Here is a 22,341-nt window from a genome sequence, read left to right as displayed (position 1 = left end):
TCTTCCTGGAGAGGAAGCCGTAATTTGCTCACTGCGCAACCTCAGACAGGCAACTTTGTCCCTCTGAGCCTCAGCTCCTACCCAAGTGATGGGAAAGGGGATCACAGGACCCGAGGGACAGTGCCAAGTTCCACATCTGAGACACTGTGGAGAGTTAGCTGTAAAGTCAGCCAGTTCAGAGGCAGCAGGGACCTGGAGCTAGGCATGCAAAGAGGAAGCAACAGGAAGGCAAAGAGATCTTGGGGAGGACATTGGAATTTCCCCAGGATGTGGAGTGGAGGTTGAGCCAATCCTAGACCTCAAGGGGCAGGGAGATGCCAGCTAACACTTAGGTACAAGTAATTAGGGTTATGTCATTGATTCTGTGTGTCTGTTTCCTCTCTGTCACATGGGAGGGGAAGAAGGCAATCAACAGTGTTGAGCACCTACTGTGAGCCTCACAACATGCTAATCGCTTTATGCATAATACCTCATTTAGATCTCATGACACCTCTGGAAGGAAGGTATCATCATTCCTATCTTACAGATGAAGAAACTGAAGCTCAGAGAGGATATGTAACTTACCCAGGGTCACACAGCTAGTAAGTGCCCAGTCTGATGGCCTGATCTCTTCTCCCATGACCTTTCCCACCATTCCACCTTAGCTGCTCACTCCCTTAGAAACACCCTGGGAATCTTTTTTTTTTTTAATTTATTTAATTTATTATTTTTGGCTCTTCGTTGGGTCTTCGTTGCTGCACATGGGCTTTCTTAGTGGTGGCAAGCGGGGGCTACTCTTCATTGCTGTGCTCAGGCTTCTCATTTCGGTGGCTTCTCTTGTTGCGGAGCACGGGCTCTAGAGCGCAGGCTCAGTAGTTGTGGAGCACGGGCTTATTTGCTCCGCGGCATGTGGGATCTTCCCGGACCAGGGCTCGAACCCGTGTCCCCTGCATTGACAGGCGGATTCTTAACCACTGCACCACCAGGGAAGCCCCACCCTGGGAATCTTATCCATAAATACCCCAGCTCCAGAATCACGAATTCATGCACCCTGCTCTCTGAAAACAACTTCCTACCCTCTCAGTACCTCTTTCAGTTCCTTGTACTGTGACTGTTCTTTGGCCTTGCCTGGAAGTCCAGCTATGGACCTCTTTACTCTCCCAATACCCCACCCTCTCTTGTCTACACACCCCTCCTCATCCAGCTTTGAGTCCATGGCCTGTCATTTAGCAGCTCTCTTGCTAGTAACCTAAACTTCATTGCTTACTTGCCTTGCAAACCTCTGAATACAATGGTTATTTCTCTTTGAGCCTTCGCCAGAGCAGCCAAGGACAGCAGAAGGAGGAGGGGTAGTAATAACGCTGGCTAATACTTACATAGCGTGTGTTATGTGCCAAGCACTAAGTGCTTCACATACTGGAACTCAATTACTCCTCCAGCACTATGGGCTAGGTACTATTATTATCATCCCCACTGATGGACAAAGAAAATGGAGCGAATAGAGGTTAAATCACTCAACCAAACTCAAAGCATACAGCTAATTAAGTTGAGGAGCCATGATCAAACTCATGCAGTCAGTCTGTCCAGAGTCCGTGTCTTGATCAGTATACTATTTGCCCGGTGCACTGAGGCCACCCTTCCCTCCTTCCATCAGCCAGGAAGTACTGGGCTCCTGCCACCCTGGTCCAGCACTGCTCTTAGTGGGGACAATCCAAAGGAAGTCCAGATCCTTCTTCACTGTACTTGGGGGCTGACAATTTGTAATAGTAGTAGTAATAAAATTAGTTTAAGTTTTCAGCTTTTATTATGTGTGTCCTAAGTATTTTACATGTATTTATTTAACCCTCCCAACAACACTATGAGGTGGAAACTACAATTTTCCCCCTTTTGCTGGAGCACATGAGAAGACATAGTAATGAGACTACATTTGTACAACAGAGCGTTGGAATCAGATGGGAAGCTTGGTAGTTGGATGCCAGAGCCCTGGCTCTTAACCGGGACCCTTTCCTACTTTTCTTCCGGCCACAAGACCTCCCAGGCCCAGCTCTTTCTGAGGACGGGGGAGGAGTCTTCTCTGCATTGCCAGCAGGCCTGGTTCCCAAACCCAGGCCAGACCCTGGCCTTGCAGGTCCCAGAGCCCTGCCGAGGTGGTCCTGGTTCCCTCTACTCTGAGGCTTCTGGGTGGTGAGCTGGGAGCTTAAGCAGGGGAGAGGATGGGAACCCCACAGGTAACTCCCCGGGGCCAGCCCTAGAGGCCTCTACTCTGAAAGGCCCAGGTCTGCCAGCAGTTCCCTATAAAGATAAAGCCTGAGCTCGTCCTCCCCAGGCCTTACCTGTCCCTTTGCGTGAAGTACCAGCTCAGACTCCCAGTTTGTACCCGGAGGACAGCCGGCAGGGCAGGGCAGGGCCTAGGCTGGAGTGGATGGGGCTTCAGTGGCAGCTGGGGCTCAGAGCCCAGGGCTGCAGCAGAAAGCACCTAGGCTTCCCCAGTCCCCTCCTCACACCTATCAAGCCCCCTACCCTAACCCAGGCAGGACCTTCCCCTCCCCACTTCCAAGAGTTAGTGGCGACCCGCCCTGGTTTATCCATCCCACCCCTCTCTCCCATCCTCCCTCTTCCCATTCCCCTGGCAACCAAACCAGATTCATCAAGGAGAAGGACCTGGCAGCTGTTCAGGGAGAGACTAATAGCCCAGAAGGAAGGAGGGGCCTGGAGAGAAGAGGAAGGCAAAGGCAGTAGGGATGTGAGCGTGAGGGCGTTGGCCCATCTCAGAGGACACACAAAGGCGGGGCGGCTCCTCTGCCCTGCAGTGCTGAGGGGATGGCCAGCCAGGGAGCCGCCCTCCTCATCCCCTCAGCCAGAGGTGCAGTCCGGAGTCCCAGACCTGTTTCCCCAGATGCCCAGCTCTTGTCCTCAGGGCCAATCCTACGCGGACCTGTCCTTACTGGAGAGCCCCGGAGTCCCCAGCAGCGGCAGCCCCTTAGCTCCTGGCAAGCCCAACAGGCCTCAGCACCTCGACTCCTGCAGACCATCCAAGCTGCCTCTGTCCACTCCTGGGCAGCCTGTGCCTGCGTTCTGGAAGCCGTTTGACATGCAAAGGCCAGACATCAGCCTCCCTGCTAACTCTGGGGTGGGGGAGGGTATGAAGGGCCCTGTGGTTGGGTGTGTCTAATGTGTGTGCACATAGGTACACGGTGCTATTATGCATATGCATCTGTGTGTGTGCACAGGCTTGTGGCTCTGTTCTGGGCCTTTTTCTCCTTGTTCAGTCCCTGAGCCGCTGGGGATGGGCACTTTCTCTTTCCCCTTCTCTTCCCATCCAGCCCCACTGATCGCTGGGTACCTGCAGCTCCTCAGTACTGGAAACCGGTTCCTGCCAGTGTGTCTATCTCTCAGCCTTGGCAGCAGCTGCTCCCCTTCAGCCCCCTCCCCTTCCTACTTCAGGAATCGCCCCGGTTCCTGTGAGGCCATGACTGAGCAGCGGTGGCTGGGGGAAGGGAGAATCCAGTAAAGCCAGACAGCACACGCTAGCTCACACAGTGCAGCCTCTGGCATGGCACAGACCCTCCCAAGCGGGACCCAGAGCTGGGCCTAGTCACCCTCAGCCCCCTCTGATGTGCCCACCTTGTTGGGGCCTGGGGTAGATTTGGGATCTGTGTCTTTAAGGCTGAGACATCAGCAGGCAACCTCCTGGCCAAGTGTCCAGGGGAGGGGGAGGGGAAGAAGCAAGTCCATTAGCAGCAGGGCTGGCGCCAGGCAGCAACCCTTCACAGAGCCCTGGGGATTACAGGGAGAGCAGCCCTTCCTCACCCACCTCAGCTGCCGCTGCACTCCTGTCCCCCAGATCTCCCTGGGTGTGGTGACAGAGGGGGCAGCTGACAGCATGTGAAAGCAGAGCCTAGCCTTCAGGGGCCATGTGGAGGCACAGCCTCTGGGGCCTAAGCCAGGCCAATTCTCCCTGCACCTGGGCTACCTCCTCCCTGCCCATGTGTCAGAAGCCTGCCCTTTAACCTTCAGTCCACGTAGCCCCCAGCTTTTACCAGCTCTTTCAGGCAGGGACCCCAGTTCCAGTGAGGCCCTCCCACCCTAGGCTCCAGCTCCGGATGCTTGCTGGAACGCACTGACCCCCCCCAACACCCCGACCCCCCCCCGCTCCCGCCTGCCTGTGGCCTGTGGTAGCCATCCCTGTTTCCTTCCCCACCAGCAACTGGGGGAATCAAGTAGGCAGGGCGCCGGCAACCAGGGAGGGAGGGCGCGGCGCTCCCGCTGCACCGCAGGGGTGGGGCGTCCCCCTCCCCACATAGCCCCACAGTCAGGCCAGTGGGAGGAGCAGCCCATGCCCCCACGAGCCCGCAGGGCTATAAAGCCGCCTCGCAGCGGTTTGCGGCTCCTTCCCAGCGCCCGGACAAGCTCTGCCAGCGGTGACTGCCCATCCTCGGCCGCCATGAGCCACCCGTCGGGCCTCCGGTCCGGCGTCAGTTCCACCTACTACCGCCGTGCCTTCGGGCCACCGCCCTCGCTGTCCCCGGGGGCCTTCTCCTACTCTTCCAGCTCCCGCTTCTCGAGCAGCCGCCTGCTGGGCTCGGCGTCCCCCGGCTCCTCCGTGCGCCTGGGCAGCTTCCGCAGTCCCCGGGCGGGCGCGGGCGCCCTCCTGCGCCTGCCCTCGGAGCGCCTCGACTTCTCCATGGCCGAGGCCCTCAACCAGGAGTTCCTGGCCACGCGCAGCAACGAGAAGCAGGAGCTGCAGGAGCTCAACGACCGCTTCGCCAACTTCATCGAGAAGGTGCGCTTCCTGGAGCAGCAGAACGCGGCCTTGCGCGGGGAGCTGAACCAGGCCCGGGGCCAGGAGCCGGCGCGCACCGACCAGCTGTGCCAGCAGGAGCTGCGCGAGCTGCGGAGGGAGCTAGAGCTGCTGGGCCGCGAGCGCGACCGGGTGCAGGTGGAGCGCGACGGGCTGGCGGAGGACCTGGCGGCGCTCAAGCAGAGGTCAGGGGACAGGGCCGGGGCTGGGCGACGGCCGTCGAGACGGCCGCCAGAGGGAGTGGCCCACCTTATCCACCTGGGCGTGTGCAGACAGCATCCTCGCCAGCGGGCAACACCCCCAACCCCTCCTCTACCACTTTGCTGAGTCTCTGGGGAGGGGAGGAAGGGGGAGTTACTATGTCTCCCCAGTGTATAAAAGGGCCGCATCTCAGCTCCCAGCAGGTTAAAGGGAAAATGGGGCAAGTCCATCAGGCAGCCTGAAGACCCCTCCTCAGAGTCCTGGGCAGTAGCAGCCTATGACCCAGATCCTGGGGGTCGCGGTCTTAAGGCTGGACGGTGACCCCGGAGCTCAGCTTCTGCACACTCCTTCACCAGGTTGGAGGAGGAGACTCGCAAGCGCGAGGATGCGGAGCACAGCCTCGTGCTTTTCCGTAAGGTGAGCTCGGTCTCCCCATTCCTACCCCCGGCCTGGGTATCCAGGGTGGCATCTGTGGGCAAAGGGAGGCGACCAGAAGCCTCCAGAGGCAGACAGGGAGGGCCAGGCTCTTCGTCGACCTAAGCAACCCCTCCCTGCTCTCGAACCCCCACTGCCACCCCGTGAAGGACGTGGACGACGCCACCCTGTCCCGCCTGGAGCTAGAGCGCAAGATTGAGTCTCTGATGGATGAGATTGAGTTCCTCAAGAAGCTGCACGAGGAGGTGGGTGGACCCGGGTGTCAGGAGGTTGGGGGTGGTCTCGTTGGAGCTGGAGTACAAGCTCTGGAAGAGACTGGCGAGTGGACCTGAGGAAGAGAAGTGAGATTCGTAGGGTAGACGCAGGCTCTCAACCCCCTCTACAGGTGGTTTGACTCACACCCCTGCGCCGCCTGGTGGCAAGCAGCGGAGCTGCACCCCCGTAACCTGGCCAGAGGCTTAGTACGGGCGTGGCGCGGGCCGTGCAGTACCAGGGGCGCTGCACTCCCTGGCGCCCCCTTCTGTTCATTCAAGTGTTTCTTCTCTTTTCTGTGCACCAACCGCGCGGCCCGCGTGGGATCTGCGCGATGAACTCGGCCTCTCGCCCTGGGCGGCAGGAGCTGAGAGACCTGCAGATGAGCGTGGAGAGCCAGCAGGTGCAGCAGGTCGAGGTGGAGGCGACCGTGAAGCCCGAGCTGACGGCGGCGCTGAGGGACATCCGTGCTCAGTACGAGAGCATTGCGGCGAAGAACCTGCAGGAAGCAGAAGAGTGGTACAAGTCCAAGGTGCGAGGGCACGGGAGGGTTTGGGAGGACCTGGAAGAGTGGGGAGCTGGGGACAGGGCGCATCTGGTCCACTCACGTCCGGATTTCCCCCCTGGCCGCAGTACGCGGACCTGTCCGACGCTGCCAACCGGAACCACGAGGCCCTGCGCCAGGCCAAGCAGGAGATGAACGAGTCGCGACGCCAGATACAGAGCCTGACGTGCGAGGTGGACGGGCTTCGCGGCACGGTGAGTACCAGGCTGCGCGCCCCCGCCCAGGGGGTGGAGGATGAAGGCTGCTCCCCCCATTGACGCCCCCCCTTCACCCCCAACCCCCAGAACGAGGCGCTGCTCAGACAGCTGCGGGAGCTGGAGGAGCAGTTTGCCCTGGAAGCTGGCGGGTACCAGGCGGGCACCGCACGGCTCGAGGAGGAGCTGCGGCAGCTAAAGGAGGAGATGGCGCGACACCTGCGGGAGTACCAGGAGCTCCTCAACGTCAAGATGGCCCTGGACATCGAGATCGCCACCTACCGGAAGCTACTTGAGGGCGAGGAGAGCCGGTGAGGGGCGGGTCGGATAGGGTGTGGTCAGGACTGGGGTGGGGGAGGAGTGGGGGGGAGGCCAGCGGCTCAGCGGAGTAGCTGACCGAGTGCTTCGCCCCCAGGATCTCCGTGCCAGTCCATTCCTTTGCATCCTTAAGTATAAAGACGACTGGTGAGTCTTTCACGTCTGACTTCCAACTGTCTGTCCCCTTGTCCATTTCTGCCCTGGCTGGACTCTTACTATGGCTCTGCTCAAGGACTGATTCTCTCCGTGAACTTCTGAGTCCTGGTCTACACTCGCCTTCGCTCCTCAGGATCTGCCCCTCCCCACCCCTCCCTCACCTCCCAGACGGAGTGAGGGCTTAAAAGAAGAGAAATCCCAAGCCTCCTCCCTTCCACCTCTCATCTTGCTTTTTCCAGTGCCTGAGGTGGAGCCTCCCCAGGAGAGCCACAGCCGGAAGATGGTTCTGATCAAGACCATTGAGACCCGGAATGGGGAGGTGAGATGGGTCACTTGAGCGTAGGACCTCATCATTTCTCATAGTATTTCTGAGGCCCAGCCTGGCTGCAGGTAATCTTAGGGTGTTTGTGGGTTAGTGATTCTTGGGGTGGGAGTGAGACAGGGAGATGGAGGTGGATGGTCAGACTGGAGCCTCAACTTATGCCAGGGAGGGGGGACACCGTGCCACAAAGGAGCTGGAAGGAGGGTGGTGGTGAATGGTTTGTGCCCCTCACGTACCTCGGCCCCCAGCAGGTGGTGACAGAGTCTCACAAGGAGCAGCGCAGTGAGCTGGACAAGTCTTCTACTCACAGCTACTGAACTTGTTGGTCCAGAGCTCCCTGACCCTGCCCTAGATCTCTAAGCCCCCATCCTAACACCAGTCCCGAATTCGTCTCCTCCCCCTCTGCATGTGTCCACCAGATGGCTCCAGTCACCCCTTCCCTGGCCGTGGCCAAACCCTACCCAGCACCACAGCGGGGCCTCTCCAGGCCCACAGAGACATGATCCATATGTTTCTCGTTTCTTATCTTGGTAAGAGTCTATATGTTCCCCCATTGCTTGTCCTGGTAAGAGTCTATATGTTCCCCCATTGCTTGTCCTGGTAAGAGTCTATATGTTCCCCCATTTCTTGTCCTGGTAAGAGGCTGACCATCCCCAGGATGAGTCTACTCCTGCCACGACCCCAAGATTAGTGGGTGGGTCAGGGTCTGAGTTTCACTTTTAAATCAAATAAAACTGCTATCAAGGGAACCCTCTCCAGTGGTGATCATTTTGTAATGTATAAAAATATGGAATCACTATGTTATACACCTGAAACTAATATAATATTGTAAGTGAATTATACTTCGATTTAAAAAAGATCATAGAATAGTAAATGGGGGCGGGGTGGGGCGGGGCGGGGCGGGGGGGGGACCCTCCCTAGTGCACTTGTGTCTGTGTCATGGGAGCGTCAATGCAAAGGAGGCTCAGCAGTATTTTCCCCCTGCCTCAGGTCATTTCTCTTCTGACTCCCACTATCTCGGCATCTATGACTCCTGTCTACCCTTCTGGTTTTCCTCCTACCTCTCTGTCCAATCCTTCTCAACTTCTGTGCCCCATCTGCAGCCCCAAATGTCCGAAGCAGAGCCCCTCACCTCACTTTCCACCTTCTGCAGTCATGTTCTTCCTTCTGGATTCCCTGCCCTAAGATGAAGCACCACTAGAACTTCTGTAGCCCAAATTAGAACTCACCTCATCTTATACTCCTTTGTTTTCTTCACCTACCCCCAATTCTGTTAATTCTACTTCATAACTCTTTCAAGCCTGTCTGGTTCTCCCCATCTCCACTCCCACCACCCTAGTCCAGGCCACCATCACCTCTTTTTTTAAAAAAATTTTATTTATTTTTGGCTGTGTTGGGTCTTCGTTGCTGCGTGCAGGCTTTCTCTAGTTGCGGCAAGCAGGGGCTATTCTTTGTTGCGGTGCATGGGCTTCTCATTGTGGTGGCTTCTCTTGTTGTGGAGCACGGGCTCTAGGCACGCAGGCTTCAGTAGTTGTGGCACACGGGCTCAGTAGTTGTGGCTTGTGGGCTCTAGAGTGAGGCTCAGTAATTGTGGTGCACAGGCTTAGTTGCTCTGCGGCATGTGGGATCTTCCCAGACCAGGGCTCGAACCCGTGTCCCCTGCATTGGCGGGCGGATTCTTAACCACTGCGCCACCAAGGAAGTCCCGCCACCGTCATCTCTTGCCTGGGTTACATTGTCTGCCTCAGTGGTCTTTTCCCCTGGCCTGGCCCTGCCACCCACCTAAACCTTTTCAGCACACTTAGCCAGCAGATCAGATTCTGCTACCACCACCCCTCCCCTTGCTTGAAAATGTCTATTTCCATGCTGTCCTCCAACTCCATTCCATCCTACCCTTGCCTTGAAGTCAAAATTTACTTCTGAATTTTGAATGATCTTCTTCACTCAATTATAGTTCTAAGTGCAGGGAGTAAGCCAGAGTCCCTGCTCTCAAGGAGCTCACAGTCTGGGTGGGGGACATAGACAAATAAGCATACAATTCCAACCTCCTGACGAGTGATGTGATTGGGATAAGGAGATGGTGTTGTGGGAACATGAAGAAGAGCACCTAACCCAGCCTTAGGGTAGAGATGGCCTCCCAAAGGAGGCACCATCACAATGAACGCTGGAGAATGAACAGCAGTTATTCAGGTGAAGCAGGGAGAGGAGGAGGACTTTCTAGGTAGATACGTCAGCCAGAAGACAAGAGGGAGCATGTCTGGAAAGTGAAAGTAGTTCTACGTTGCTGGAATGAAGGCTAGAAAGGAAGAAATTGCATTGAGGTTGGAAAGATGCAACGAGGGCCAGGTCACTGAGGGCCTTATATGACATATTAAGGCACTTAGAATTTATTCTAAGGAAAAGGGAAAGAAAAGGTTTTAATGGGTGAAGTATTCAGATCTGCATCTTAGAAAGGTCACTCTGGCTGTGGTGTGCAGACACAGTTGGAAGGAGATGGAGGACCAGTTCAGAGACTGTTGCAGTGAAACATGCAAGAGACGGTGGTGGGCAAAGAAGTGGATGGATTTGAGAACTATTCGGGGGGTAGAATCTGCAGTTCCTAAGTGGGGATTGTCAGTGTGAGGGAAAGGGAAATAGCAAAGATTACCCAAGGTTTTGAGTTGAATAACCAGGCAGATGGTGGGACTTTTCATGGAAACAGGGAAGATTGGTGTAGGGGGACGAGGGGGCCCAAGACAACAAAGTCAGTTTTAGACTTACTGAGTGTGAGATGCTATGGAACAGCCCGGGGGAAGGGCTGGCAGGCATTTGGGTCCACAGGTCTGGAGTTCAGGTGTGATGGAATATTTTGAGATGCTGAATCTATCAGGATGCTTTCTGCTACAAGTAACATACAACTTCATTTTTTTTTAAAAAAGAAAGTAAACTACCTCATGTAACAAGGAGCCAGAGGTAGGTGGGCTCTGAAGTTGGTTGATTCAGCAGCTCAATAATATCACGGACCCAGGCTCTGTCCATGGTTCTGCTCAGCCTTCATCCTTGGAGGGAAGTTTCATCCTCGGGATGGTTCTCATTGTCTGAAGGTGGGTGCTGGTAGCTACTGCGTGATGCTTCTGTCTTCATATTCAGTGGAAGAAAGAGAAACCCCTCCTCCCAAGTATGAGATATAAATCCTTTCCTTCAGACTGTCTGGCAAGGATCATTGGTGTGTCTGCTCCTGGAGCAGTAACAGTCATCAGGGGAAAGCCACTCACTGACTTGGGCTAATTGTCTGGTATGGAATGGACATTGGGGATCAACCACAATGTCCACTGCAAATATTACTCAAGCTTCCCACCATTTTCACCCTCCACCCCTTGCCTTCTCTCCTTTTCATTCAATAGCATTTTTTATCTCAGAGGAGAAATATCACTGAAGAAAAGCAGACAAAAGCTTTGGAGTTTCAAATATTTAGATTTTCAAGTGAGCAAAATTTCCCGTTTGGAAACTTTCACATCAGAGCCTGTGGCCTATGATTTGTACTGGATAGAAGGAAGAGTTTGAGCTGGGTTTCTCAGGTGTCCCACATGAGAAAAAAATGAAACCACTCAAGAACAGTGTATTAAGTGAGAAAAGAGAAGTGCCTTGCTTGGGGAGACTCGTAGGGGAGCAGAGGAAGTGAATCTTGAGAATTAACTGGCAGAGAGGTAGGAGGCCTCAGGAAGCCAGGGCAAGAGAGAGCTTTCCAGAGGGGGTGGCTAGCTGCGTCAGAGGATGCTGGGAACCCAGGTTAAGTAACAAGTGGGAAATGTGGGATTTATCAGCAAAGAAGATGTTAGACCTCAGTGAGGGCAGCTTCAGGGCAGGGTAGGGTCAGAGACAAAACATGGTCAACTGAAGAGCGAATGAGAGATGGGGAAGTGGAGAGCAGACCACTCTCATGAGATGTTTGATTGTTAAAAGAAAAGAAAGAGCCAGAGCCAAGAAAGATCTGTGTTTGAGAAGTGAAATTTTGAAGAAAGGAGAGACTGCACCAATCGTTTTCAAGCTGCGGGTCATGAAACATTGTAATAAAAAATTATTGGGTCAAGACAAACATTTTAAAATAAAAGGAATAGAAAACTTTAGGGTATGGTGAAACTTTTATTTTCAGTGTATATACGTGTGTTCTGGGTTTTCATGTAAAATACATTTTTTTATCTTGGATTGCAGGGGGGGAAAAATTGAAAAAGACCAGACTTGAACGAGTTTAAGTGCTAGGGAGAATTGAAAGAATCAATTTGTCACGGGTGGATCCAGCCACCTATTGAAATTATACAACCTCAGACGTGGCTGTGATTGAAGAGTTTTAGGAAAACTCAAAATCCAATTCTAATCAAGGGATCTGATGTTAACCTCAAGAAGACAGGGCTGGGATTTGATTGTGATTAAGAAAGCCTATACCGTATTGATTTTATTGTATTCTGCTTGTTGGAAGAGGGGAAGTAGTTTTCATGTCATCTGCAAGAAGGTCACCTCAAAAGTGAGGATGTGACCACATTTACTTAGCAGTTCCTAGAGTGAACCAGTTGTGGTGGGTATCCTGGACCCCAGGGAGGTGCCCACTGTTGTAGTGGAATAATTCCTCAGGGGGCATCTGCCGTGGGTGGAAAAGGGGGTTCAGTTATCTGAGTTGCGAAGAAGAGAGACTAAATGAATATCTCAAGCGAACGGGAGTTCATTGTGAAGTTACACGTGGAAATAAGGGGGACGAGAATTGCAGCTGCCTGGGGTGGAGTGGGAGTCATTTCACAGGAACCCAGAGACACCTGTGTGACACGGGCTCTGCAGCCCCATCAGGCCTCACGGAGCATGCCAGGTGAAAGGGAGCGCCCTCCACAGCAGGGGCACAAGGCTCCCTGACCGGTGCTCCGACTGCTCCTGTCACAATAAGCAAATGACCTCACCCTCTGCCCTGGCTCTTGCTGACTCAGTTTCTTCTTACTCGTGGCTTCAATTGTCCTACGGCTTCCATGACCAGATAGCAATTGCGCACTGACTTCTGGAGCTTTCTTTGGCTCTGCTCTCACTTCCTATCACAGAAGATGCCCACTTTACCAGCCTCGACAGGTTCATCAACACTCTCCACGTCCTCTACGAGACACACGGACAGATACCCAAAGGCTGATGGGCTTTAGTCCCCTGTGCACTTCCGCTCCCACGGTTAATAAATGTTGTTCGGTGCCTACCAAATGTTGGTTGTATTTGTTCCGAAACCTTTGACACTTATACTCATTATAGAATCCCAGTGTTGAAGCAAATATTTTTTTAACTAATGAAAGAATGTGAAAAGTCCAATTTTAAGAATCTGCATTTAAATCTTGGATCTTCTACTTACTAGATGCATGACCTTGGAAAATATACTGCACCTCTCTTTGCCTCTGTTTCTTCATCTGTAAAATGGAGACAACAATAGTAGCTACTTCCTAGGCTTGTGAAGATTAAGTGAGATGATTCATGCATAGTTGAGTAGCCTTGGCAATCTTGTAGGCAGGAGAATGAGGTGACATGGTTCAGAATATGGCCTCCTGAACTGCTTCCCTCAGCAGGGTAGTGTGGGACCTGTCATGAATTGTAAACCAGGGATCACAGTTCTAGTTATCCTTCAACAGTGTAAGCATCAAAGGTGTTTTCTGTTTGAAGGGGACAGCTTGAGCGTGTGTTGCAGACTTTCCTCATAATGTATTGATGTCTTATTGCTGTTGTAACAAATTACCACAAACTCAGTGGCTTAAAATAACAAATTTATTATCTTACAGTGCTGGGGGTCAGAAGTCTAAAATGGGATGACAGATCTGTGTTCCTGCTGGAAGCTCTAGAGGAGCCTTTTCCAGCTTCTAAAGACTGACTGCCCGAGTTCATTGTCCTGTGGCCCTCTTCCATGTTCAAAGCCAGCAATCACATCACTCTGATCTCTGCTTCAGTTAGCATATCTTCTCTGACTGATCCTCCTGCTTCCCTCTTACAACAATCCTTTGTATTACATTGATGTACCCAGATAATCTAGGATAATCTTGCCATCTCACAATCTTTAATTTACCCACATCATCAGAGTCCTTTTTGCCATGTAATAAAACATTCACAGGTTCTGGGCATTGGGATGTGGACACCTCTTGGGGAGGGCATTATTATGTTTACCATAGTCTGCCCTCTGCCCTCCACAGATTCATGTTGGTCTCGCATACAAAATATATGTACCCCATTTCAAGGTTCCCGAAAGTCTCAGTTACAGGAGCAACTGAAGAGCAAAAATCTCATCTAGGTCTCATTGGCTCAAAAGTCCCAAATTTCATCATTTGATCATCTAAATTAGTTATGGGTGAGGCTCTGGATATAACTGATCCTGGGTGGAAATTACTCTCCATCTGTGGACTTGTGAAACTAGAAAACAAGTTATTTGTTCCTAAAATACAATGGTGAGACAGGAATAGGATAACAGTTATAGACATTCCCACTCAAAAAGGAAGAAAATGGAAAGAAAAAAGTTTCTGAAGCAATGTCATACAGAGAGAAGTAAGTCAGAAAGAGAAAAACAAATATCGTATATTAATGCATATATGTGGAATCTAGAAAAATGGTACAGATGAACCGGTTTGCAAGGCAGAAATAGAGACACAGATGTAGAGAACAAACGTATGGACACCAAGGGGGGAAAGCGGGGGTGGGCGGGGGTGGTGGTGGGATGAATTGGGAGATTGAGATTGACATGTATACACTAACATGTATAAAATAGATAACTAATAAGAAACTGCTGTATGAAAAAATAAAATAAAATAAAATTCAAAATGAAAAATCCAGCTGGGAAAACAATGTTAGGTTTCAAGGCCTGGGAATAATCCTTTCTGGTTCCTGGCTCCACCTTCTGGACTCACTGCCCTGCCCTTGGAGTCATCTTTCCTTTTCCATGTGTTTTCATCTGTTTGTTTCCTGGTTGTATAATTCTGGGAGTCTGACAGCTTTCTTTAATTTTGCCCTCTCTCTGTCCCTTTCACTACAAGCTGGCAGTGTCTCTGCTTGTAGGACATCCTTAAGAACTGTGTGTGTTTCCTGTGTATGTCTCTGCGATTTACTCCATTAGACAAGAGAATCTTTTATAAATCTTTTTGGATAATCCCATTTCTATGCTTGGTTTCTGCTCAGATGGCTAAGGAGGTCCATGAGTCGCAGGGCTAATCTCTCCAAATAGCCCTTTGTGTGATTGAATACTCTGACCTTTGATCCTTCCTAGGCACTAACAAAAGATTGCCCAGGTACATCCTTGGATTTCTCTTCAGAGCACACTTTCTTGACAGTGAATGACCTAATTTTAGCATCTTTTGCAATATGGGTAGGGTGAGAATTCCCAAATACCATGTTCTGATTCCTTTTAGCTTAACATTTCTTCCCTCAATTTATCTCTTTCCTTTCAGATTTTACTGTAAGCCACAAGAAACCAGACGCCACCTTCAAAACTTGGCAGCAAAGATAAATACCCAAGTTCATTGTTACAAATTCTGCTTTTCGCATAAATGTAAGACTCAATTCTGCTAAGCTTTCTCCTACTAAATTAAAAAAATCCCCTCTCCTCTATTTTCCACAGCATGTTCCTCATTTTCTTCTGAGCCCTCAACACCAGCAGCACCTTTGACGTTCATATTTCTACCAACAGTCTCTTTGTGATGATTTACATATTCTCTAAGGTAGTATAGGTATTCTGTACCGTGCTCCTCACTTCCTTCTGAGCTAAGAGAGTTAACATTCATATTTCTACTAACAGTCTGTTCAAGACAAGCTAGGTTCCGCCCCCCCCCTTTTCTCCCCCAGGCACCGCGTGGCATCCCAGTTCCCTAACCAGGAATTGAACCCACACCCTCAGCAATGAAAGCACAGAGTCCCAACCACTGGACCACCAGGGAACTCCCCCCATTTTTAATAAATAGTTTATTTATCCAACAGTTTCAACCCTGATATTGAAGCCTGTTGCAGAGTTTCTATCATGCTCCTCAGTTTTTCCAGACTCTATCCATAACCAAATTCTAAAGCCGCTTCTACATTTTTAGGTATTTGTTACAATAACACCCATTTTCAGGCATGAAAATCTACACCAGTCAGGGTTCAACCAAAGAAACAGAACCAGTAAGAGGTATATATTAAGAGACTTATTGCAAGGAATTAGATTCTACGGTTGCAGGGGCTTGCTAGGCAAGTTCAGAATTCACAGGGCGGCTTCCTGTCCTGGCAGCTGATCTCCCTAAAAAGGTGAGTTATTCAAGAGAGAACGCCCAAGACAGAACAACAGTCTTTCTATGACCTAGCCTTGGAAGTGGCATTCCATCACTTCTGTCATATTCTACATCCAAGCCACCCTAAAGGGGAGGGGATTACACAAGGGCATGTCCACCAGGTAGCAGGGATAATTGTTGCCTATCTTAGAGGCTTTCTGCCACAGGCACTGATTAGTTGGAAAGGTAAACTATAGTGCAGAACTCTTGACAGAAGAGTTCTTCTGTGGAGATGAGGAGTAGCACAAAGGATGTTCCGTGCCCAAAAGGGTGAATGCTAGAAGCAGCAGACCAGGAGCAATAAACAAGATGATTAAATCAAAGCAGCAAGAATCCATTGGCTTGACCCCTGCAGCAGTGATGGAAGCCATGTCCTGCTCCTTCCCTGTTTTCACTGAAAATAGGCTAACAGTGAAATTAGCATGTGAAGCAGCACCCTCCTCACCCCCTGTGGGCTCTTTAAGAGAAATGGAAGACAGTCTAACCAGTAGTAACAGTTACAAAGGTGAGCACACAATTAAGAATCACTAAATATTTCAAGAAAGCCAAGTCTGTGAAAGAGAGAAGATAAACTTGACTTTAAAAGTAAAAAGAGGGGGACTTCCCTGGTGGCACAGTGGTTAAGAATCCGCCTGCCAATGCAGGGGACACGGGTTCGAGCCCTGGTCTGGGAAGATCCCACATGCCACGGAGCCACTAAGCCCGTGTGCCACAACTACTGAGCCCGCGCGCCTAGAGCCCATATTCTGCAACAAGAGAAGCCACTGCAATGAGAAGCCCGCACACCGCAATGAAGAGCAGCCCCCACTCACCGCAACTAGAGAAAGCCCGCGTGCAGCAACGAAGACACAACGCAGCCAAAAATAAATAAATAAATAAATGAAAAAGTAAAAAGAGGAATTTCCCTGGTGGTCCAGTGGTTAGGACTCCACGCTTCCACTGCTATGGGGTGCAGGTTCGATCCCTGGTTGGGGAACTAAGATCCCACATGCCACGCGGCATGGCCAAAAGAATTAAAAACAAAAAAGAAGAAGAAGAAGAAGGCAGGACAGGAGAAGGAAAAGCATTAGTAAAAGTCTTTTTCAGAAATGGATGGAAAAGCTGATCCTCAAATTTGTATGGAATTACAAGGGCCTTGAATATCCAAAACAATCTCTTTTTTTTTAAATAAATTTTAAAATTTAATTTAATTTATTTATTTTTGGCTGCGTTTGGTCTTCATTGCTGCATACAGGCTTTCTCTAGTTGGGGCGAGCGGGGGCTACTCTTCATTGCGGTGCACGGGCTTCTCATTGCAGTGGTTTCTCTTGTTGCGGAGCACGGGCTCTAGGCGCACAGACTTCAGTAGTTGTGGCATGCAGGCTTCAGTAGTTGTGGCTCGCGGGCTCTAGAGCGCAGGCTCATAAGTTGTGGCACATGGGCTTAGTTGCTCCACGGCATGTGGGATCTTCCCAGACCAGGGCTCGAACCCGTGTCCCCTGCATTGGCAGGCGGATTCCTAACCACTGCGCCACCAGGGAAGTCCCAAAACAATCTTGAAAAAAGAAAAACAAAGTTGGAGGACTCACACTTCTAGATTTCAAAACTTACTACAATGAAAGTAATCAAAATAGTGTGATACTGACATAGGATAGACATATACACCAGGGGGATAGAACTGAGAGTCCACAAATAAACCCATACATCTATGGTCAATTAATTTTTGACAAAGGTGCCAAATTCTTTTAAAATACTATGACTGGGTGGCATAAACAACAGAAATGAATTTTCTCACAGTTCCAGAGGTGAGAAGTCCAAGATCAAGGTGTCAGCATGGTCAGCTTCTGGTTAGGGCTCTTTTTCTGGCTTGTAGACAGCTACCTTCTCACTGTGGCTTCACATGGGATGGGGGAAAGAAAGAGCAAGTTTTCTAATGTGTTTTCTTATAAGCACACTAACCTCATCATGAGAGCCCCACCGTTATGCCCTCATGTAAACCTAATTAATCTCCCAAAGGCTCCATCTCCAAATACCATCACATGGGGGGTTAGGTATTCAACATATGAATTTTGGAGGACACAATTCATTCCATAGCACTCCCTTTCCCCACAATACAACCTCCACCACAATCGACATCCTGCACCACAGTGTAGTATTGGATTTTTCAAGTGAAAGATAAATAAATGTATATCTCATTTAAGCCACTGTTACATGGAGTTTCTCCTAGTGGATCCAGCCAGTGTGGCTGGATCACAGTGAGAGAAGAGAGGTGTGAGATGCGGTTGGAGAGGAGGAAGGGCAGGAGACAATACAGGACCTTGTAAACCATGATACTCTGAAAAAACTGGTTGATTCTGACTGCAACTGCAAAGGTCTCTTTAGAATAAACCGTGTTACAATGTTTCCTTTTCTGCAGAAGAAATGGACTGATAAAGTATCACTCCTGTTACTGGATTAAGGTCTGTCTAGTCCAAAAGATAATTTATACGTTTTACAACATACAACAGAATTCTTTTATCTCTTGCCCAGACTAGTATACTTGCTACTTTTAAAGATTTCTGTTAGAGAATAGAAAATGCTTGCTTCTTTTTTCCCCTTTCTTTTCCGTTATGGTTTATTACAGGATATTGAATATAGTTCCCTGTGCTATACAGTAAGACCTTGTTGGTTATCTATTTTATAAATAGTAGTGTGTATCTGTTAATCCCAAACTCCTAATTTATCCCTCCCCCACCCCCTTTCCCCTTTGTTAACCATAAGGTTGTTTTCTATGTCTGTGAGTCTGTTCTGTTCTGTAAATAAGTTCACTTGTATCATATTTTAGATTCCACACATAAATGATATCATATCTTTCTCTGACTTACTTCACTTAGTACGATAATCTCTAGGTCCATCCATGTTGCTGTAAATGGCATTATTTCATTCTTTGTCATGGCCAAATAGTATTTCATTGTATATATATATACCACATCTTCTTTAACCAGTCGTCTGTTGATGGACATTTAGGTCGCTTCCATGTCTTGCTTTTGTAAATAGTGCTGCTATGAACATTGTCTTGCACATGTCTTTTCAAATTAGAGTTTTCTCCGGATATACACCCAGGAGTAGGATAGCTAGATCATTTGGCAAATCTATTCTTAGTTTTTTAAGGAACTTCCATACTGTTTTCCATAGTGACTGCACCAATTTACATTCCCACCAACAGTGTAGGAGGGTTCCCTTTTCTCCACACCCTCTCCAGCATTTGTTATTTGTAGACATTTTAATGATGGCCATTCTGACTGGTGTGAGGTGGTACCTCACTGTAGTTTTGATTTAGAAAATGCTTGCTTCTTAAACGAGGAAGGAAAAGTTGCAAATGGTTGTCATCATTGTCAGTCATTTCTGTGCTAGTAAAGATTATAAAAGGGGAATACTAACACCCTTCTCTAGGAAACAGTTACCAGGCCACGGCCATAGAACTTGACCATAAATGAACGTCTCTTTGTTACCTCTTTTAAGACAAAGGAGTCTCAAATATTTGAAATGAAAGACTAAACCTCACCACCAGAGGGCTAAGAAACCACTGTAGGTTATGTCTGATAATTATTTAACACTTGGGTATATTAATTTTTAAATAAAGCAACTATAGAAAATCCTTTTTGGCTGATCTCTGTCTCTTTTTATTGCAAAATTTTAAATCTCGATTCATTACTTGGAGTCTGGCAAAGAGAAGGGAGACTACCTTATTTTGGCAAGTTCCTAAGATATTTGGTAAGGACAATAGAAAGCCTTTGATGTATTTTAAAGCAGGTAAATGCCATAGTTTATAAATGCCAGTCTTGAACTCATGGTTTTCAATACATTTAGATATAGAAATACGGATGTAAATGTGCTGAATTTGTGCATGTACGTGTGTGGGTGTGTGTGTAGATTACATGCCCCAGCTCTGTCTACTGAGAGGGCCTGAGGGGCAGAAATACCCTAATAGCAATGAGCACAGCTGGTGTCCAGCTCGTGGTTTCTAAAAAACATTTCCTCTTAAAGGAACCAGAGCTCCTTGGAGAAATGGCTGATTCCAGAGCTGATGCAGGGCAAGTATAAATTGAGCCTGAAACATGTTTCTGTGCCAGAAAGAAAAAAAATGCTAAAAAATGATGAATGCTAAAAGATACAGACATGCTGAAAGGATACAGTGGAAAACCAAACCAGAGATGACTTGTGTAACAGAATAAATAATATTAGTAATGGGATAACAATTCACTGAATATATCAATAATAGGTATTTATGAATCCATGGTGATATAATTAAGTAAATAAAGTGAAAGTTTGATGAGGAATGGAATATTTACATAATTTTAAAATACTCTACCCCAAATATTAATTACAAAGGGGAAAGAGTAATTTACAGTGAAGAAACCTGGCAGATACCACTTTAATCAAGTAATCAAAGTTACAGGAAAAATGGAAACAGGCACCACCTGATAGAACGCAGTAGAAAGAAAACAGCGTCATTTCTGTGACAGTCCTGCCAGAGATGCATACCCTATGAGGAAACATCAGGACAAACCCAATCTGAAGGACATTCTGCAAATAACTGACATGTAATCCTCAAAAGTGTCAAGGTCACGAAAGTCAAGAATGAAGAACTGTTCCACATTGAAGGAGACTAAAGAGACATGACAGTTAAATGCAACACGTGACTCTTTACCGGATCCTTTTGCTATAAAGGATATCACTTAGAAAACTGGCAGAACTTGAATGGGGTCTGAGGGTTAGATGGCAGGAGTGTATTGGTGTTCTTTTCCTGATTTTAAAAAAATATTTATTTATTATTTATTTAGGCTGTGCCAGGTCTTAGTTGCAGCATGTGGGATCTTTAGTTGCAGCATGTGGACTTCTTAGTTGTGGCATCCAAACTCTTAGCTGTGGCATGCAGGATCTAGTTCCCCAACCAGGGATCGAACCCGGGCCCCCTGCATTGGGAATGCATAGTCTTACCCACTGGACCACCAGGGAAGTCCCTCTTTTCCTGATTTTGATGGTTGTGTTGTGGTCATGTAAGAGAATGTCCTTGTTAGCAGGAAATATGCACTAAAGTACTGGGGGAAGATAAGGCAACATATTGGCAATTTACTCTCAAATGGCTAAGAGAAAAGGGTTTGCGTACTACTCATACAACTTTTCTGTAAGTTTGAGATTGTTTCACACAAAAAAGTGAGAAAAAACAGGCTGGTCTTTGGAGAAACTGTAGATGGTTTCCCACAAGTCAAGGTTGCCCCTGGCACTGTGACTGTTTAATATAATGTTGGAAGTTCTGTACAATGATGTAAGAAAAAAACCAACAAAATCAAACAAAACAACGAAAAACTCAACAAAGTTTAAGACTGAAAGGGAATTTATAAAACTGTTTTGATTTGCAGAAGACATTAATTATGTCTATAGAAAACCCAACAGAATCAATAGACAAACTAGGAAAACCAAGAGTTCGTTAAGGTTGTCAGATAGAAAATCAATTATATTTCACTACAGACCTAAAGGATATATTTGCAGTGTTTAAAGCAGACGTGGAATTAATATGCAGAATATACAGTGGAATCTTATAAGTCAACAGGAAAACCAATAGGAAAAAATGCACAAAGTATACGAGTAGGCATTTCACAGAAGGAGAGTTCTATGGGCTAATAAGAATATGAAGTAACCGTCAAACTTACTAGTAATCAGAGAAATGTACTTTAAAATAACCAAGAGTCCACTTAATACCCACTGAATTGTAAACATTAGAAAGTTGTATAATATCAAGTGTTGGAGAGGATAGAGGTAATAACTTTCAAGTAACATTGTTAAGAGTGCAAACAGCTTAAGACTTTCTGAAAAATAATCTGGAGGTACTTAGTGAAATTAAGTTTGCATTAAGTTTCCTGGATATATGTCCCAGAGAAATTCTTGAACATGTTCACAGGGGGCAACATAAGATAATTTTCTAGCATTGTTTGTAGAAGTAGGGAATGAATAAGCAAAGTATGATGGATGCCTACCATGGAATCCTATGCAGCTGTTAAAAGCAATGGACTAGGTTATATATAGCAATAAGGATGGATTTTAGAAACAGAGTTGACAAAAAAAGTAAAAATAAAATCATATGGAGGAGGGGGCTTCCCTGGTGGCGCAGTGGTTAAGAATCCGCCTGCCAATGCAGGGGACATGGTTTCGAGCCCTGGTCTGGGAAGATCCCACATGCCGCTGAGCAACTAAGCCCGTGCGCCACAACTACTGAGCCTGAGCTCTAGAGCCCACAAGCCACAACTACTGAGCCCACGTGCCACAACTACTGAAGCCTGCGCGCCTAGAGCCCGTGCTCTGCAACAAGAGAAACCACAACAATGAAAAGCCCGCGCACCGTGACGAAGAGTAGCCCCCATTCACCGCAACTAGAGAAAGCCCGCGCACAGCAATGAAGACCCAACACAGCCATAAATAAATAAAAAACAAACAAACAAATCATATGGAGGGAATTCCCTGGTGGTCCAGTGGTTAGAACTCAGTGCTTCTACTGCCGGCCCTGGTTCAATCCCTGGTCAGGGAACTAAGATCCCACAAGCCATTCAGCATGGCAAAAAAAAAAAAAAAAATCATATGGCAATGCCATTTATGCAAATTAAAAACTTATACACTAAACAACCTGTAGTAGGTTGAATAATGGACCCCCAAAGATGTCCACATCTTAAGCCCCTGAACCTCTGAATGTTAATGTCATATGGCAAAAGAGATTTGCAGATGTGGTTAAGGACTTTGAGATGGGGAGATTATCGGGATTATATGGGTAGGCCCAATGTAATCACAAGGTCTTCATAAGAGGAAGGCAGGAGATCACAGCATGT

The 22,341-nt window shown here is 48.4% G+C and overlaps 1 protein-coding gene across 7 annotated transcripts; it reads left to right on the top strand.

Annotated features, from left to right (window-relative positions):
* Positions 1-757: 757 nt before the first annotated feature.
* Positions 758-21,373, top strand: PRPH (peripherin). Of its 7 annotated transcripts, none has more exons than XM_082421402.1 (9): positions 758-4,965; positions 5,338-5,398; positions 5,566-5,661; positions 6,033-6,200; positions 6,302-6,427; positions 6,518-6,738; positions 6,843-6,892; positions 7,141-7,220; positions 7,643-7,972. In XM_082421402.1, the coding sequence occupies exons 1-9, from the start codon at positions 4,316-4,318 to the stop codon at positions 7,724-7,726; spliced, it is 1,536 nt and encodes a 511-aa protein (XP_082277528.1). In that variant the 5' UTR covers positions 758-4,315; the 3' UTR covers positions 7,727-7,972. The 7 variants fall into 7 exon arrangements, 6 of the variants coding, with proteins under 6 accessions (XP_082277528.1, XP_082277530.1, XP_082277529.1 ...); XM_082421404.1 differs by having other exon boundaries at positions 7,475-7,972; XM_082421403.1 differs by having other exon boundaries at positions 7,472-7,972.
* The last annotated feature ends 968 nt before the right edge of the window (positions 21,374-22,341 follow it).

This window comes from Balaenoptera physalus (assembly GCF_965194825.1).
Source record: "Balaenoptera physalus genome assembly, chromosome: 13".
NCBI classification, from domain to species: domain Eukaryota; kingdom Metazoa; phylum Chordata; class Mammalia; order Artiodactyla; family Balaenopteridae; genus Balaenoptera; species Balaenoptera physalus.
Note: the sequence above shows the minus strand (reverse complement) of the source record. Positions and strands in the feature narration are given on the sequence as shown.